The sequence below is a fragment of the Vombatus ursinus genome, unplaced genomic scaffold (assembly GCF_900497805.2).
Source record: "Vombatus ursinus unplaced genomic scaffold, bare-nosed wombat genome assembly UNPS02000577.1, whole genome shotgun sequence".
Lineage (NCBI taxonomy): Eukaryota > Metazoa > Chordata > Mammalia > Diprotodontia > Vombatidae > Vombatus > Vombatus ursinus.
In genome coordinates, this window is record NW_020940355.1 from 19,011,491 (window position 1) to 19,031,726 (window position 20,236).

Consider the following 20,236-nt stretch of genomic DNA (forward strand, 5'->3'; position numbering starts at 1 on the left):
TGAAATGAGTAATAGGTTTATGAATTTTGTGTTTCTACTGTCTGTACCAACTCCACCTTTTCCCTTTTTCCACTCCCAGTTCTCTGCAGTCTGGCATACATGGAAAAACAAAATGATCTTCAAGACTCTACTAAGAAGGGGTAAATTTATGGTAACGTACAGAACAGCAATTTGTTCCTAATTCTAAAACTGAAGCATCCTTTTGTAGGATAATCTATGCACTAAAGGGGGAAGAGATATTTAAATCTTTTTGACTTCAAGCAACACTTTTCATAACAGTCTGTAAATATAGGCAACAGAGTCATGTTTCACATCTTGTATGTGCTTGCTACAATTTGACATTTTTTCCAACCCATTTGGACGCTATTTTATTCCCACTTAAGTAGTCTCCTTGGATTGGCTGCTCACAGTTTAACTCTCCCTGATTCATCTCTCCAATGGTCTGGAAAGTTGAGGGAATAAAGTTCTGGAGAGACAGTGATGCAATAATGCACGTCTGTTTTAGGCAACCAACCGAATGACCCAGCAACCAAGAGACCACCCTTCCCTTCCTCAGCAACACCTCCTTGGCTCCTGGATATAAGTATCACAAACCTGGCTAATGGCTTTGATCTGTTCTCAGTTTTTAAATGCTCCCGGTTGCCTAGTGGGGAGCTAAGTGACTTTGCTTCAATAGACATTATGTCACCCCTTAGCCCTTATGTAAACAGAATGTCTAACACCTTCCTAACTGAAGCCAAGCAAGTCTAAAGCAGAAACTGACAAGATAAGTGCTTTTTGCATCTACACCTGCAGGAAGAGTCTTGTTTACTAACATGTACACTTTCTCCATTGTATAAAGCTGGAAGCAAAGTTTTCAGACACAGTAGAAATATGACATAGTTCTGATTAATGACATCTGATGCTTAATAGCATGCAAAAGTGGGGAAATAATATTTCTTCATGCTCAGGACTTTTCACCACTTCAGAAAACTACAGCATGTGACTCTAATGTTAGCTCTGAGAGAGTAAAGTGACTTGTCATTCATATTCTCTAATGAGATTATCCACATTAAATGGTTCTAGGGATGATAATAACAAGAGCGTACTAAAGATAGAGAACCTCACTTTCAAAGGTCTCAAAGGAAAATTACACCTCTCCTCCAATTAATATACCATTGTGTTTTGTTTGTTTTGGGTTTTATTATTTGGGGGAGGAGAAGGGGCGGGTCAAGACTTTTTTTTTTCATCAATGTGGGAGAACTCCTAATGTGGAAACTATTTTCATCAATGCATATATGCAACTGTTCTTAATTTGTAGTCTTAGAAAAGTGCCTGATACACTGAGAGATTGTGACTTACCCATGGCCATGTAGTCAATATGTAACAGAGGCAAGATCTGAACCCAGGTCTTCATGACTCCAGGACCCACTCCCTATCCGCTACACAATGCAACAACTCTTTGTGCTATTTCAACACATTTAGGTTACTCCAAATAATTTTCCCCAAATCTACAATGCCATATTGAGCACTATTGTTTAAAAAGAAAATGAACAGTTAGAATAGAATAGTTGTACTTAATATAAACATAAAATAATAATCAGCCGCTTTTTGAAGTAAAAAGTTATAAGGAAGTATTGTACTTATCTCTCCTTATAAATAACACCCATCAGGTCTTGGTCCTTGTCTCTGAAAACAAGTTATTACTTAAGCTTATAAAACATTTGGAGAAGAATGCATTGAGAGGAAAAACCTGAGAGTGAAGTGGGGTCTACCTCCTTAGAGGTCTTGGCTGTCTGCCCTAACCAAATTTCCAGAGTTTAAAATACAGCAGAGGATTTTTACAATGCTTTCTAGAAAGATCATTTGAATATAGAAAAGCAACAAGATGACAAGGGTACTAACAAGCTAAAACTACTGTGGATGCCTGATCTAGATATCACTAAGGCACAGAGCCATCTGCTTTTACTGTCAGGATGGCCTCTAAAATAAATCTGATCATGAGGTGAGTCATGGGCAAATACAAATTAAAACTAAGAGCAGTCTGGATATCATTTAAAAAGAAGAAGCATATATGTATAACCACGCACAATGGTGCTGGCCAAGAAAAATTCCTTTAATTGGTCAGAAAATGAGCTTCAGCAAATTCAATTAGTAGAAGTGTCCAAAGTCTATAAGAATGGGTATCAAGAGCAGCAGCATGGTAATGAAGCTGGAAAATTTTACAGTTTCCAATGTGCACTTGGATCAACTGTTTCATGCCAAAACTGAGGTGGGAAGGGGCAGTGCTTTTAAAGAACAGATCAGAAGGGCAGCTAGGTGTTGCAGTGGAATCCACTGGCCCTAGATTCAGGAGGACCTGAGTTCAAATCTGGCGTCAGACACATAACACTCTCTAGCTGTGTGACTCTGGGCAAGCCACTTAACCCCAATTGCCTTGCCAAAAAAAAAAAAAAAAAGAACAGATCAGAGAAGCTTCAAAGGTTAGAATCAAAATGTTAGACTTGAAAGGGACCTTGTGCATCTTCTACTCCACTCCAACTTCTGCATTTTCTAGTTGAGGAAACTGAGGTACAGAGCAGTTAAGGGATTTATCCAAGGTCACCAAAATAGCTAGTGGCAGAACTGGGACTAAAACCCCTATCACCTAACTTCAATGCACTTTCTGCTATATTTTGACAGTGTCCCATACTATCTGAAACCATGTCCTAAGTAGTCACTTTCATGAGGATGACATAAAAATAATATAATCCAAAGAGAAATACAAATTCTGCTCTACATGTCAACCTCAAAGGCATTCAGAGAAGTTTCATAGCATTCACAGAAAAGTTCACTTTAGATACAGAGGAAAGAATGCAATGGGAGTGGTAGATTTGGGTCTAAGAAAGTACGGGATTAATAGTTACTAACTAGAAGGAGGATCTCTCCCCTACCAAATAGCCCAAAATTTATTTACAATGATAACTGGAAAAGACAAGAATTAACTATCTGAAAATATCTGCCTTCTCCCAGAATGATTTTAAACCAAGATTCCAACAAAAATACCTAGCAGTTTTTACTTGATGTAAGTCCTCTTAAAAGCAGTGACTTCCAACCAGCTATATGTTTCCTGAAACTAGAAAAGAAATTTTAGGTTTATGGCAAACTTGGAAATGATGAAGATTGATGGCAAAAATTTTAAGTATGTATCTGGGTTCACACTCTCTTCATAATGCCAGCAAGTTCCCAAGATACCAGACCACTAAGGAGAACTATCAGAGGTAGGAATGAGAGGATTGTCTCAGACCATTTCAGGAAATTGGGAAGGGACTATCAATTGATAAAGAGCCTGATTTTCCCACAGGCCATTAGGGAACTGCCCAGTTTCACTCTGAGAATAGAACAAGCCATTCAGCTGAGAACTCTGTAATGCAACTTTCTTTTAATGATCGTAATAATTTTCTCCTCTGCCCTCAAGGATCATTTATTTTGATCTTTTTATGTCTAAATGCATATTCCTTCATTCTCAGTTAGTGAGATATGTTAAGAAACAAATCTGAGTTTCAAGATGCCATTTGTTTGCCATTTTCCCCTGCTAAATTTTTGCCATTTTCCCCTGAAAATGAATAAAAAGGATGGACAATATGGCTAACATTCAATATAGCCAAACCTTACTAGTTTGGATCAATTAGAGGAAAAGTTGTCCAAATTAGTAAAAAAAAAAAGTCAGAATTTCAAATTTGCTTAGAGCAACAAATAAATGGCTAACAAAATTGTTGCCAAATATACTACCTTGCATTAAAGAGCCTATAAGAATCTTTTGTATTTGACCCAGTAATGGATAGAGTGTTGGACTTGGAATCAGGAAGACCAGAATTCTAATCCTGCCCCAGACACTTGGTTGTTGTCCATTCTTGAAGAAGACCAAAATGGACCCTAGGTAAGTCACTGCCTACCCCAGTTTCCTTAGATGTAAAATAGGGATAACAATCACACCTATCTCACAGAGTTATTTTGAGGATCAAAAGGGATAATAAATATAAAGCACTCTGCAAACCTGACAATGCTGTGTAAATGCTAGCTATTAGTTATTAACAATTTCTTGAGCAGTGGACTAGTGAAATAGATGAAATACTAGAACTGTAATGAGGAAAGTCTAGGTTCAAAGCTCACCTCAGACATTTTCTAGCTACGTGACACTTTGCAAATGGTTTAACTTCTTGGAGCTCAGGTTTTTTTTCTCCTGAAAAATAGTTTGGGTTAAACCCATGATCCTCTGATTCTCTTAAATTATTTAAATATTTGCCTAGTATTGCTTACCTATCCTGTTAACTTGCTTAGTAAATAATTTTCTTACACAGAGCTCAAAGAGAAATCAATCCAACTCTTATCTGAAATAACCGACTTCTGATTTATGGACTTCCCATTAGGTTTTACTCTGTTATACATGCTATCTTTGGCATTCTTTACTTGAAGAGACCTGAAAGAATTTCTGACATTGCCTCTAGTCACAGTAAGACCTTTGTTTGAATTCTCCCAACTTAAAAGTTAAGGTTTACAAAGTCCATTCTCACAGCAACTCTCTAAGGTAAGTAGCCCACATTATTATTACACTTTTTTTAAACAGATAAGGCAACTAAAGCCCAGAAAAGGTTGACTGACTTGCCTAATTGCCAAGACTTGAATCCAGATCCATTGATTTTTTTCCCTCCAATATGCCATGCTATATAAGTTCATTTGACTTTTTAGAAAGCTAGTGAAAATATTCTTGTCCCCCTCATGCCCCTGCCACAAAAATTCTAATAGTTTTATGAAGTCAGGATTCCTACAATTCTTGCCCATTCTTTAGCTTTTCTTTTTATTCTGCTCCCTGAAATCCTGCAGAGCATGGATCAAGTAGAGCACCAGCTAGAGAGAAATTTAATCACTCATATCTCTGCCTGACTGATTGTCTAGGTACTATGGTGACAGACACCTCACAGAAAGCATGTAGAGGAAAAGAGATTTTAAAATTCCTAGACTTTAAAAACCCAAGGAAACTTCTGATGGATTTGGTGTCAGCACAGAGAAACACAGGACACGAACATACGCTGTAAATTAAAAATTACATATTTGCACACAAGAAGGCATCAAGAATAATAGACTTTTTTATTTCAAATGTTAAAAATGACATTTTACTGCCTTCCAAAACTGCACATTTTATATTTAAATATCTTTGATGGTTTCTTCCCAATAAAACGCTGCAGATACTCTAACACTATCTGCTAATATCCAAGTATTCTTTCATTAAAAATGGTAAAATCATAAAGAAAAACAGAAATCCTTAGGTTTATTGGTAATTTTTTAAACAACAAAAAATACTATCCAGTTAGAATATAGAGGCGAAAAAGGCCTCTAAGTCAGTCACTGAGAAAGTTCATATAAGATTCAGGGAAAGAGGAGGGGAAAACATTTAACCTCAAAGATTAAGAAAAACCATTTCCAGGATCTCTTTCTTCCCTGAACAGGACAGCTCAGTCCATTAAGACCAAGTTAGTTCATGCTTTGCTGATATACACACCAGCATCTTAAAAAACATGTTCATGTACAGGAAACTAACAAGACTGAAAATACAGGAACAACAATCAACAAAGGCAGATGTTTAAGGCTAGAAGTCACATTCTGAACAAGGTGAAAAGGGTAAGTGGTAGCTACAGGAAAGTCATCATAATGAACACAGCAGTTATTAAAGTTCACTTGTTGGGGGAGTAGTGGGGGAGTTTCACTGAGCAACTGCTTAGCAAAGCTTAATCTGTGCCACAGCTTTATGCTTGACATAGCTGACTGACGATGCAAAAAAAAAAAGAAAAGTAAAGTCAGTGTACTGGGACATGGGACATTACAGTCCTCAGACAATCTCAACCTAACAGAATCCACAGTCAAGGGCTTATTCCTATCAAACAGAGTCAGGCAGGCTCTCCTACCTAAAAGAGAATAGCATCCTGAAAAAAATGAATTAAGCAAAGTCCTACACTCAGCCAGCAGTATCTACATTTTCAATAACAGGACTATAGGGACACACAATGAAATTACCTGATGTAATTTAGATATTGGCTCTACCATATTCCAAATCTATTTAATAAAGGGTGATGGAAGGAGAAGAAGAGATATTACACTCACAGGATGGCATATTAAATATCACTTCAGGAAAAGTATTACATATAATTCACTTTATAGGGGAAAAGTTCATTTGGAATAATAGTCCAAAGTACAAAACACATACACACATACATACATATATGGCTTTGCTACTATCTGTGTGTCTTCGGTAAAATCACTTTCTCTTTCTGGTCCTCAGTTCCCTCATCTGTAAAATGAAGGATTGAACTAGATGACTTCTAAATCCCTTCCAGCTATAAACCTCTAATTCTTCTGACAGAAAGGTGGGGGGTGATGAATGCAGAAAGTCACATACTATCAGATGTGGTCATTGTGTCCATTTTATTTAGTTTAACTCTTTTTACTATAAGGGAAGGTTCAATGCTGCTGTTGGGGGACCTATAATCAGAAGTGACTGTAATATAAAAACAGAAGACATCAATAAAATGTAATTAAAGATAAAGATCATGAAAAGTCCAACAGTAACATGTACCTTCAGGAGGAATTAAGACTCACCTTTTGCAAGACTGCATTGATTCAACTGGTTTCATAATAATGGAATTAGTACATTATAACCCAGGCCTATCATAATGTAACAAAGCCACACTATATTGATGACCAAACCCCAGAGACACAAATATGTTTGGAAATGGAGAGTAAAGAAAAGCTGGCCTAGGAGTCTTAACCCTAATTAATCAAAAAATGACTGCTAGTTAGGCCCAACAAGGGGCTAGTAAATATGAGAAACTTAAGAAAGTGGCCCTAACCACCATATTCATGATGGAAGCTTCTGTGACACACTTTGAGACCTATACAACAACAAGCTCGTCTCTTCCTTCCTTTGGCCACCCTACCCCTATAACATTGTGGACCATGGAGACTACTAAACAGGGAATTATCATGGACGGACGTGTGAGGGGGCAGGTTTCCTTGTCCCCATCCAATTCAACATATGAGATCATTTTGGGAGGAGGGGATAGAGAAAGTCAATATTGTGAGGAAGATAGAATTGATATTACCATGATCAAGATTAGATGGCTTCAAGTATCTGAAAGACCTAATTTGATTATATAGTATAAATGCTTATTTCCCAAGAATTGCCCCCTGCAATACAATTTGTCTAATCCTGGGTGAGGTATAAAACATAAGACACTTTTGTTTTTGTTTCATCGTTTTGGTCATGTCCAACTCTTCATAAGCCCATTTGGGGTTTCCTTGGCAAAAATACTGGAATGCTTTCCCATTTTCTTCTCCAGCTCATCTTACAGATAAGGAAACTGAGGCAAGCAGGGTTAAGTGACTTGCCCAGGGTCACACAGCTAGTGAGTGTCTTAGGCCAGATTTGAACTCAGGAAGATGAGTCTTCCTGACTTCAGGCCAAGCACTGTCTTTTTTGTTTTTGTTTTTGTTTTTGTTTTTTGGTGAGGCAATTGGGGTTAAGTGACTTGCCCAGAGTCACACAGCTAGGAAGTATTATGTGTCTGAGGCCAGATTTGAACTCAGGTGCTCCTGACTCTAGGGCCGGTGCTCTATCCACTGCGCCACCTGGCTGCCCCCTGCCCCCGAAGACACTTTAGAAATATGATTTTGATCACTTTTTGCCTTGATGTCTTATTTTGCTATTATCTGGTATATTTTTGGCATCGATAGATTTCTCACTTCTTCTTCTAAGCCTTACAAAGGTTTCACAGTGGATAGAGTATTGGACCTGGATTCCGGAAGACCTGAGTTCAAATCAACTCTCAGAGATTTACTATGTGATTCTAGGCAAGTCATTTAACCTGTCTGCTCAGTTTCCTCACCTGTAAAATGAGGATAATAATCATGTCTGCCTCCCAGGGTTGGTAAGGATAAAATGAGATATTTGTAAAGAGCTTTGCAAATCTCAAAGTGCTATATAAATTCTAGTTGTTCCTGTTCTTGTTGTTATTATCACAATTATTATCATCATCATCGTTATTATTACTTCACTTATGCATTTAAAATGGTATGAAAGTATATTCTTGGTACCCCACCCAATTCCCACAGATTCCCCAAGAGGGTAGTGATAGGGGAAGATGGGATGGTGAAGAGGCATCCTCTTCCAAAGTATATCTCCCAATGCCTTAAGAGGGAAGAGGGATGCTCCAGGGAAGCATTATGTGTTAGCTGATTTTTCAGATCTCTAAAAGCCACTCTTTGTACCCTCAGATCTCAGCAACAGAGTTGAATGCTTGTTGACTTTTTAGGTACAGAACTGGCAACAGCATGGGATTCCTTTAGCCAGAGCTAACTTCTGACTTATTCTGTACCCATTTATTCACTATATTATATTATATTGTGTTGTGTTGTGTTGCATTGTATTATGTTACATTATATTATGTATTGTTATGTTATGTTATGCTATGTTATGTTATGTTATATTATTATATTTAGCCCAAACTGTCCTATACCCTGAGTTACCTCACTACCTTCCCTGCCCTGGTTATAGTACTAGACCAAGGGTTCTTAACCTTCTGTCCTTGAACTTCTGATAACTGCATCTCATCATAATTAGTTTCCTTTGTAATCCTGTGCATTTTATCTTATGGATATAAAAACATGATTCTGAGAAAGGGTCCTTGGGTTTCAACAAACTGCCAAAGAGGAGGGGATGTCCCTGACACAAAAAAGGTTAAGAACCTCCAGACTAAATGAATGCATAAACCTAAATATTTGGTACTTTAAAATTCTCTAGGAAGTTGCTTTTTTTTTTTGGTATCAGAAGGAGAAGTGCCTTAAATACTTAACAAATTAAGCTACAGGAAACTCAGTGAAGCTATTTGCCAATTATAGCAAATGTATTTTCTCCTAATATAATGTTTTCTTTGTTCCAAGCCCACTGATAAACTCTTTTGATAGTCATTTTCCTTCTGCTCCTTTCCCATGGTTTTCCTCAACATCTGAGCTATAAATATAGGGTCTGGATCTGTACTTCATTAATATAGAGAACTTGCAAATGAGGAAACTCCCTCTACCAACACAGGAGAGCAACTTCTAGTCTTACAGAATTGCCTAGAGCACTGAGGGATGATGTTTCTTGCCCAGGGTAGTAAGGAAACAGTGCCTAAAAGAATGGTTTGGGGGCAGCTACATGGCACAGTGGATAGAGCACCAGTTCTGGTATCAGGAGGACCTGAGTTCAAATTTTACTTCAGACACTTATTAGCTGTGTGACCTTGGTCAAGTCACTCAACCCCATTGTCTCAAAAAAATGATTTCAAATAAATGTTTCTACAGTAGAAATCCTAGCAGAAAAACAAATACCTAAGCTGTTGCACCTAGACAAATAAAATGTTTCCTTATGGAAACATTTAACTTGGGCACAGGCTCTGATGCTTATTTCCTTAGTGTCTTCACTCAAGACACCCTCCCTGGGCCTCAGTTTCTTCATCTGTAAAATAATACGGTTGTACTAGATGGCCTCTGAGGTCCCTTCTGGTTCTAACTAGCTCTGTGATCTGGTGATCGGAGCTCCAACATTTGCTGAAGCCAATACTTTATGTGGAAAATGCTTGTGGAATTTTGCTTGAGGAGTGAGTTTAGATGGGCATAAGAGTATAGAAAGGCACTCTGTGGGGGCTTTAAAGGCTGATGGCACTATTTTTTTAAACTGAGTCTACACTTCAAAATTAGTGGCTTTCCTTTGATACAAATATGTCACTGTTACAAACATAAAGGAAATATGGTTGATTTCCCATTGAAAGAAGGGGAAAGGAATTTCTTCACATACACACACACACACACTCACACACACAAAGCATAAAAAGGAGATTGATCAAGAGATCCCCTTACACTAGTCTTATGTTTATCCACTATGACTAGAGCTCCTTGGGAACTTAAAATGGAACAAAAAAAAAAGAAAGGGAAAAAAATGGTTTTTTTCCTGAAGAAGAAAAAGGAAGATGTTTGAAAAAGAATTAATTGATCTAAAGGAATTTTAAAAAAGTGAGCATAACAGCTGCACAGAAATTTCCCAGAAGCAGAAAATTATATTCAATAAAAACTTATTAAGACCCTGAAATATATAAGGCACTGTGCTAGGCCTTGAGAGTCCAGTAACAAAACCAAAACAGTTCTTGCCCTCCAGAAGTTTATATTCTACTGGAAAAAGGTGGCCTCTACTAAATAACAGGTGATACCATTGTCTCAAAATGAGGCTATTGTCTGGACAGGTTATAAATAGGGATGATCGGATTGGGTTTTGAGAAGGAGATATAGAAGCTGTTCCCATCTATGGGGCACTAGAAACATTCAGTCTTTGTAACCTTAGGGAATGCCTGTATCCATTTCTATTCCTCCTCAAAAGATAAGATTTCTCCTATCTTTCAATGTTGGCCAACCCAGACAGCTATAATTATTTCGTTTCCTATTCTCAAGTGGTCTCATTGTGGAGTACTTTTAGGGGAGGGGCTCATACTCTTTATCTGTGTCTCCTCTGTAGTCTGATGAAGTCTATGGACTACTCAGATTTTTTAATGCATAGGATTACAAAAGAAACCAAGATTAGTTAAAATAATGATGTAATTTTTTCCCATCCAAGTATGTAGAACTCTTGAAAGATTCCTTGGACTCTAGGTTAAGAACCACTGTTTTCGAAGCTCCTTCTTGTCTCTCATCTCTCCTGTCTCCAATCCATCCTCCACATGGCAGCTAAATTGATTTACCTAAAACACTGCCCCCCTGAACCCCCACCTTAAGAGTGATTCCTCATCTCTAGGATAAAACACAAATTCCTCTCTGGCTCATAAAGCCCTCCACAATCTGATTCGAGCCAATGATTCCTAGTTTTAAATACTTGACTCCCTTTCACTTACTTTACCCCCTAGTTCCAGGTAAACTGGCCTGCTTAACAGTCCCTGTACATGACATCTCATGGCTCCTCTCTTGCCTTTGCATGGGCTGTTTCCCATACTTGGAATGAACTCTCTTTTCACCTCTTACAGTCTCTATTTTCCTTTAAAATTCAACTCAAATGCCACTTTCTCCAGGAAACCTATCTTGATCCTTCCCCATCCTTGCTAGTGCTTTTACCCTGAAATAACTTTGTATGCATATTTTATATTTAATTTTTAATTTAATTTTCTTTCTTTCTTTTTTTGGAGGCCATCAGGGTTAAGTGACTTGCCCAGAGTCACACAGCTAATAAGTGTCAAGTGTCTGGGGCCAAATTTGAACTCAGTACTCCTAACTCCAGGGCCAGTGTTCTATCCATTTGGCCACCTGGCTGCCCCTATATTTAATTTTCAATATACACGCTGTTTCCTCTCAAAAGAATCTAAGTTTCTTGAGGACCACAACTTTTATTTTTGTCTTTGTATCTCAATATTGAGCACACAGTAGGCCTTAATAGTTATTAAACTGAATTTAGAGCAGAGGGAATCCCTTCTTCATTGAGGTTATACCCATCCTGCAAGATCTGTTCTCCCTTGAGATGGAGGAGATGACTGTGACTCAGCAAATCTTAAAGGGATTTTTCCCTATTACATTTTCATTCTTAAAAGGACAACCAAAGGAAACTCCTTCTGCGATCTGAACAATGCTATCTGCTCGCCCTCTGATCTTAGTTTAAGAACATTTTGTACATCTGTGTTTGATTTTTATTTTGTTTTTTGGGGTTTTTTTAATGCTACTAACTTTTGCATTTAGTAGTTAAGAGAGTAGAAGGTATTTAGGAGAGTGTCTTATCTCCCATTTCAAACCACATTCTCATAAACAAATTTTCCATTTTAGCAGTAAGTAACACATAAATTTAATTTTATTCTCTGTACCTGAGCAAAGACTACATACGCCTCATTCTTGGGATGCATTCAATCCTCAGTCTGCTTCCTAGACCATCTAAATACCTCCAAAAGTCAACTCAAGTCACCTTTTCCATGAAGCGTTTCCTAATCCCTTCATCTGCTATTGTCTCTGTCTTCTCTCTGATGACTCCAATGCCACCTCCCATCACCTTACACTTATTTTGTTTATTTTTGTCTATACAAATGTTGTCTCCCCATAGAGAATATAAGCTCTTTGAGGGCAAGAACTATTTCATTTTTGTCTTTGCAGTCCCAGTGCCTACCGTAGTTCCTTCCCAGAGTAGGTCATTAATAAATGTTTATTCATCAATTGACTGGTAACTAAATTTCCCTAAATTGAAGCAATTTAGATGAATAGGGATAGGGATAGGGATTCTGATCATGTGTTTAAAAGGCAAAGTCTGGACAAAAATTGTGCTTGGCTACAAACATGAATAGTGAAAATTCTGGTTCAGTTTTTCTTCTATTTTATATTTCCCAAGAGTGATTATGTCCAGAAGACTGCCAGTATTTGTAGTACAATAAGTTTCTTGTTGCTTTTCCTGAGATAGAGAAGACCTTGACTTTCTCAGTTCTTTGTTAATATCTATCCATATACATTAACACCTCATTAATTCAAATTAAGGAAATAGAAGGGCCAGTTCAATTGAAGGATGCCTGAACTTCTATTAATTTCATGTGCAGTTTATCCACTGAAATCCTACTCTGATATCTTATCATAATGAAGCATGATGGTTACTCCTGACTGGAAAGGTATACCAGTAGAGAATAAGCTATGTGCTACTAAAGTTGGAAAAACTTCACGTATCCAATATACTCCAAATCAGGGGCGGGAAACTTGGGCCTTGAGGCCACATGTGGCCCTCTAGGTCCTCAAGTGCGGCCCTTTGACTGAATCCAAACTTCACAGAACAAATCCCCTTAATAAAAGGATTTGTTCTATAAAACTTGGACTCAGTCAAAAGGGGGAACCCAAGGACCTAGAAGGCCACATGTGACCTGGGGGCCGAAGGTTCCCCACCTTTGTTTCAAATCACTCTAATCCAATTCCATCCTTCAAGCACTTAAATGTAAGGCACTTTGCTGAATGCAGAGGATATAAAGAGAAAATGAAAAATAGCACCTGCTCTTGTGAGGAACTATGCTACTGAGACTTGGAATAAACAATTGTCAAAAGACTAGTTTAGCATGGTTTGGATAGGCTCATTACCAGGAAATAAGCCATAGAGTGACATTTTTTTTTTGTCCACAACAACTCATTAAATCATCATGGAGGTTGCCATCTCCATGAGTGAGAGAGTATTCATACTAATAAAAATGTAGGTGTTTTAAAATAAATTGAAGAAAGCATATATTATATTATAAACTAAGAAATATAGGTAATAATAAGTAAAAATGATTGATTATATATGAAAATCTTAACTGACATATAACAGTATACTATAAGCATATATCAAGCAACAAGCATCTACTAAGCATGTATCAGGCATTGCGAATGATCCTGAAGTTACAAGGCCCTGAATTTCTTCATTTACTTTGAAACTTTCACACAGTAAAAATAGCAAATTCCATGTATTTTATAAAAAGAAAAATTAAATCAGTGTATGAAATAGTAAACATTTTACTATAGCTCTAGACTGGTATTTGCCCATATTTTGATAAGGTCAACTGAAACCACAGAGGGCAAAAGATACCCTGTTTTCCCTGTTAAGAAGTACATTCTAGAAAACCAAAGAATGGAAGGCAGGTTATTCAGACCGCCAGAAAGATTCTTAGCATCAGAAAACTAATGGAAAATAGTACTGATTGAATTCATGCTCACGTACATGCATGCACGCATAGGTATACACCTTCTACAGACTCACAGCAGTAGCAACAGCAGACAACATTAGGGGGCCAAGTTGCTCTAAGTACTTGAATCATTACAAATGTTCATTCTGTTCATTCATGAAGAATTTGAAACAATCAACGTAAATAACAATGAGCTGGCTTTAATGACCGGTAGTAGAGATGTGAGAGAAAGTTTATCTTGTTGATTGATACTTCCTGATGGTCACCCTAGATGAAAGGCCTCAGTGTTACTTAAATGTATTTCATGAGTAAATTCTCTGTTTTACATAAGATGCATGTCTACAACCATGTAACCACTTTCCTTTGTGCTTCTCCTCCAGTGCCAGGCACATAATATATATTTAATAAGTCCTTGTTGACCGACTCTTAATAAAATGTTTAACCCAATGAGTTCTAAAGATGTGCCAAAAGCAAGGACCTGATCTTTCTGTGGTTTTGATGAAAGATGAGTCATTTAACTACAGCTGTCAACATACCACTGACACATTAGGAAATCAGGGAAATGCTCCCCAAATCCTTATTCTGAAAATACAAGTAATAAGAATCATCATAATAACAAATAACAGCTAGCGTCTATATAACATTTTAAAGGTTTCAGAGCACTTTAGAAGTTATCTCATTTGCTCTTCACAATAACCCCAGGAGGTAGGCACTAGTATTGTTTCTATTTTACAGGTGAGGAAACTAAGGCTGACTTGCTTGGGGCTACACAGCTGGTATCTGAAATGCATTGGACTCCAAGTTTTCCTGTTTCCAATTCCAGCACTCTATGCACTGAGGCACCTTTCCTATACTAAGGTCAAAGGATCATAGATTTAGGCTTGAAGGGACCTCAGAGATCATCTAATCCAATCTTCTGTGTTAAAGATGAGGAAACTGAAGCTTGGGAAGGTGACGTAATTTGCTTATACTCCCATAGGTAATAAGGAGGTAGAGCTGGGATTTAAACTAAGTCCCTTTGACTTCCAATCCAGCATTCTTCCCACTGGAACCTCCCTTCTTTATGTCCATGAGGACCATAGTTAACTACTTTATCTATTAGGATAAAATCTCTTTTCAGTACTTCAAGCATCTATGACTTTATCTGTGTTGGGGTCCCTACCACCACGCATATCATTTGATCTTCATAGGTTGGTATAACTGAAAAAAAAATACTACTTTGTGCTCAAATCCTCTGGGGATGAGCCTTTCTTTGAACTTAATAAACACACTTTTTAAAACCAGGTTCTTACTAGAAATTTTTTCCAGCTTCATAGGATTTGCCCACCTAGGGCTCTGCAGGTATAACAAAGTATAGGTCACCTCTGTGCCACAAGTAAGACTTTATTGGAGGCCCTTATCATCATTCCTAAGTTAAGATTGATTTCTGAAGCATGGGTTGAAAACTAGAATAGTAATTAGGGATCTGCATTATACTTACCTACAAGCAATTCTATGTGTGTTGAATAAAAGGAATGCCTACTGCCTTGATTTGAAGAGTTCTGGTCAGAACTCCCTACCTTAGTATCTCCTTCCTATGCCCTATAAACCTGTTATCATATCTTTAATGCTACCATCAAAGATTGAGACTCATTGCTCTGAATTTTTAAAAGTCCTCTCTGAAATTACAAATATTTCCCCAATTTGTAAACCTTAGCAGATATCAATTACAACCTCACCAGTGTGGAAATGGGACATTGGATAGGTCCTTAAAAAACAAGAAGGTAGCCTCCTTTGTGATAGCTTTATACATATACCTGATTGTTAGAGTTCTTTCTTCCCTCCTCAAATTATCTTGTCTTTACCTATCTGTGCACATGGTGTAATCCCAGCAGAATGTAAAGTATTTTAAGAGTAGTCTGTTTCTACTGCTTCTTTCTGTTATGTATTCCTAGTACCTAGCACAGGGCCTTGGCCAGCAGATATACTAAATAAGTGTTTGTGACTGAACCTGAGCAAAGAGGTTGTAGGAAATCATAAAACAAGATAAAAATAAAGAGGTTTATCAACTTCAAAATCTTGCCTAGGGCTAGCCTAGTCTGAATTTGTAGCAAATAGCATTGGACTCCAAGTTTTCCTGTTTCCAATTCCAGCACTCTATGCACTGAGGCACTGTTATGGATAGAGAGCAGTTTTTCCTTAGATAAGGCAGTTTCTACATAGCCCTTGGTTGAACATTACTAGGACATCCTAATGACCACATATCCTCAGATATCCTGGTTTTATTAATATCATTATTGACAGAGAGGGAATTTAGGACTTTCTCCATTCCAGCTAGGAATGGAATTAACCCCAAAAAGCAACTGGACATTTTTCCCAGTGACCTGTGGATTAACTTGTACTTTTTGGATGTGCCCAGGGTGGAAGGGGGTGTTAAGTAAGGGAGAGGAAGCAGGGGAGGCAGGACAAGGAACAGCATTGGCCTGATGCCCCTGGAACCATTGCTTAGTGGCCTGGAATCATGAGAATTTGTCCAGCCTGCTTCATGGAGGTAGTCCAACCCTGGTTTTGGCTGCCATCATTTGTGAAAATTCCTGCCCAATCAAAATCCCTGGATACAAAAGTTGCAAGGCAGACCCTGAAGTATTACACATTGACAGGGTTGGCAGGCTCTGAGGCTGCACCTGCTATGAGATTTTGTTTTGTAAGCTATTAAGAAACCATACCTTGCCATCTCTGGTTCTACCCTCTCCTCCTGCCTCAAAAAACAGCAGCAGCAGCAGCATCAACCTGAAGTCATGTCTTTGAATCACTTTTAGATTCACTTGTGAAGAACTAGCTATTTCACTTGGGGAGTATTGCAAGTCAGCAATGTCCTTAAAGTGACTAGGTTTTGTTTTGTTTTGTTTTTGGATGGCTTTTCTGGGTGGCATTTGAGGAAAGCATCTATTCCCTGCATTATTTATTCTACCTACCATGTCTTGGAACCTAGAAGACAACAATTCTAGCAATTTTTTTTTAAATGTGTGAACACTGGACTCTGGAGTCACTGAAAACAACCACATTTTCCCTTGAAATGACTTTGTACCAAACCACAATGACAAAGTAGCACTTTCCACACAGGGAAAGGAGGGGAAAAGACAAGAATGAGTCAATGGCATATATTAGGAATATTCATTCAGGAAAAAAAAAACTTAATCTCATCTTCATTTATAGATGAGGAAACTTTCTGAAGCCCTCCTCAACCTCATCCCAACTTTTTTTTAAATCTTTTCAATCTTTAGGAATGAACTGGATCCCCCAAACATTGATTTCAGAGCTAAAAATATGCAGGATTATATATGAATGCTACCACACAATTCTCCCTAATGGCAGAACTCCCATTCACTCCTGTTACTCTATGAAAGTGTCCCCAACAGTTTTCAACAAGGTCCCAACTTGTATCCATTCTTTTTTTCTTTCTTTCTAAATCCCCACCACTCTTTTGTTAGGCTCTACAAATTTGAAGATTTAACTAAAAAAGAGTTGAGTCACTGGTTAGCTTAGAAGGCAATAAAATAATCTGGATGTTAAAGGCTGCCCTAATTTTCTTTCTACAAGCTTGGTAAACTCTAGGTCTTGCATTTCCCTATGAGCAGGTTTAACCTCTCCCCAAGAACAAGGTTGATGTTCAAAGGAGAAGGGCACTGAATATACCCTGGCCACTCAGGGATACCTGACCACCCGGTTCACAATTACTGAATGAAAGAAGCACCAAGATGCTCTCCTTTAAGTAAGGCCTGGCACTTCTAACCACTTAGCTATCAATGAAAAAGGGGAGGAGGAGGGGAAGGAGAAGAGGAAAAAGGCTCTCCAGAAGTTAGTCTATGTCTTTCCCTGCCCCACGGCAACCTATAAGCAAAAGCACACAACTACAAGGCTGCTCCCTGTCCTCCGGGGAACTTGCACACCCCCGCCAGTCAGGAAAGTACAGGTGGCAGTCTAGCCAAAACACCTGACTTGAGTCAGTTCCCCAGACAGAAGCTCTAAAGGCAGTAATGGAGAGTCCAGATTTAGAAACTAGAACTGGAGAGATCTTAGAGACGATCAGTCCAACTCCCCTCATCTTACAGAGGAGAAAAGTGGAGCCCCGAGAGAAAAAGCGATTTGTCCAATTCATACCCCTAGTTAGTGGCAGAGCTGGGAGTAGAGCCGATGTATCGTGGCTATCAGTCCAGTGGTCTTTTCCTGAGAGCCCACCCTTCATCAGCCTAGGTGCCTAGCACCCTTTAGTGTCACTCCCCTGTCACCTGGGGGCCGGGAATGAAAGACAGTTATCTATGCATCTACTGAATGGAGATCCTTACCCAGGTTCACAAAGCTCATGACCATGTCAGCATCGTTGAGAAAGGCGCTGTCTTGAGCGCTGGCTAGCGGGGACGCTCCACCGCTGCTGCCAGGGCCCGGGGCGAGGAGACTTTTGCGATGCAGGGCATGCGCCGCCGCGCTCGGAGCCAGGGGCCGGCTGGCGGGCAGCCGCTGCTGGGACCAACCCCTCCGGTCGCCCCCTCCTTGGGGCGGAGGCTGTTGCTTCTCCTCCTCCTCTTCCCTCTCTTCGCCCTCGTCTGCGGACAGGGCATTGTACAGATCCAGCATGAAGAGGGGAGCCGACTTCAGTCTCCCTGGCGGTGGTGGGGGCGGAGGGGACGGCAGCGCCCCGCGATGCTCGGGCTGCAGAGGTGGCGGCGGCTGCTGCTGCTGTAATCCGTGGAGAGGCCGGGGCCGGTGGGGCAGCCCCAGCACAGACAAAATCTCCTTCTGCATCTCCCGTTTCTCATGCGTCTTGAGCCTCCGGTAAAGGAAACCAGAGGAGGGGAAAGAAGAGGAGGAGGAGGGCGGCTGCGGTGTCGGCTGCTGCAGCGGTTGCTGCTGCTCCCCGGGGCTATTGCTCTTCCCGCTGCTGTTCCCAAGCAGCGCCCCTCCAGTGGCGGCTGCGGCCGCGGCGGGCAGGAGGGGCAGCACTGGCGGGGGGCAGCAGCAGCCGCACAGGAGCCCCCACCACCAGCATAGCCACTGCACTCTCCTCCCCAGCAGCGGCATCCCCCGCCTGCCCGCCCGGGGCCCCCCTTGCCGTGCTGCTCCCGCTGGCCCCCCGTTGGACTCCCACTTGGGAAATGGAACCGAGGAGGACGAGGAGGACAAGGAGAAGGAGGAGGAGGAAGAAGAAGAAGAAGGAGTGGAAGAGGAGGAGGGGGGAGCCGCTAGTGACACTTTCTGTGATTATCCCCCCTCCACCCTCCCCTCTGCTACCGGCTCTCTTCCCCTTCCTGGACCTCAGTCTTTATCTCGCATGGTCCTCCTAGGCTCCCCCAGTTGCCCAGGTTGGAGGGGTGGGGGAGAAACGAAGGGGCAGAATGAGTGAGGGTCGAGGGGGAAGATCCAAAAACAACTTGTGCGGAAGTACGAAGAGATTGTTGCAAGTTCCAGGTATGCCGCTTCTAGTCCAATGTTGCACCCGAGCCCGGCTTCATCCGGACCTCTGCAGGCCACTGTGGTGTCACCTTCGCCCCCCTTGCCAGCCCAGAACACACACACAAACACATCCACGTGCGTTTGCCCCGTTTGGCCTTCCAGGGTGCGCGCTGGTGAGTCTGCCTTTCTGCCTAGACGTCTGTCAGTCTCTCTTTGAGGGGCGGGATGGACGAAGGGATCGGTCTGGAGGCGAGGAACTGCTCACTAGAGCGGGGAAGCACCCCGCATCCCGGACGCGAGCCCCCACATCAAAAGGGGCAGCAACAGAGGTACCGCAGCGCACTCTGGGTTGAGCTTCGGGACTTGTTTAAAAAAAAAAAAAAAAAAAGACTGGGAGAGGGGAGTCAACTTTCTCCAGAAGAGCAAACTTTTTTTTTTCCTTTCGCAAATTCCCTTTCCACCACCGTCGCTCCCCTCTAAGAAATCTCTGCACTCAGTTGATGAAGTCCCCGACTGAAGCCGGCAAGGTTCTTGTTTTCCGTACTGTTCTGAAGGACCTGGGCTGAAATCCCCTCACATAACAGGGGTAGGAGAGAAGGGAGTAGAGGCTTGTGTCGTGGGAAGAAAAGTCATGGATATTTCCCGGTCTGCTAGTGCGTCTCTCTCCTCGCCTCTTCCGTTCCCCACTACGCGCAGCATTGACTCTCAGATGCAAGCCTCTCTCAGGTACCACACTCCAACCCCCAGATCGCCCCGCCTTCCTTGATGATCGACAAGATCGCCAGCCAATAGAAAGAAGAAACTACCCTGTATTTAAATAGGCGCTCCCCCTCGCCTTCTCTCCAACAAGAGAGGCGTTGCCTCATTCGCACAACTAGCTCCGACACTACAAACTTATAAGCAGTAGTCTGAGATCCGCAAGGTACTGGAGAGGAGAGGTTTTCTGGAACGCTCTCTTGTTTGTAGACACTATCTGAATTCTCTCCTCACCCACTGTTGTTGCCCTAGCTCGAAACTGCTTGGTTTAAAGACCAGTTAAAAGGTATGAAGTCATGAACTAGGGTAGAAAAACCATACAAGTTCTGTATTAAATATTA

General features: G+C 40.5%; 1 protein-coding gene across 1 annotated transcript in view; it reads right to left on the reverse strand.

Moving 5' to 3' along the window:
• The window catches only part of BMP6 (bone morphogenetic protein 6), a 216,843-nt gene extending 198,076 nt beyond the window's left edge, over positions 1-18,767 (reverse strand). Inside the window, exon 1 of the mRNA XM_027837114.1 lies at positions 18,035-18,767. Coding sequence (XP_027692915.1) covers positions 18,035-18,767 — 733 coding nt within the window. The remainder of the gene's footprint in view (positions 1-18,034) is intronic.
• Between the last annotated feature and the right edge of the window lie 1,469 nt (positions 18,768-20,236).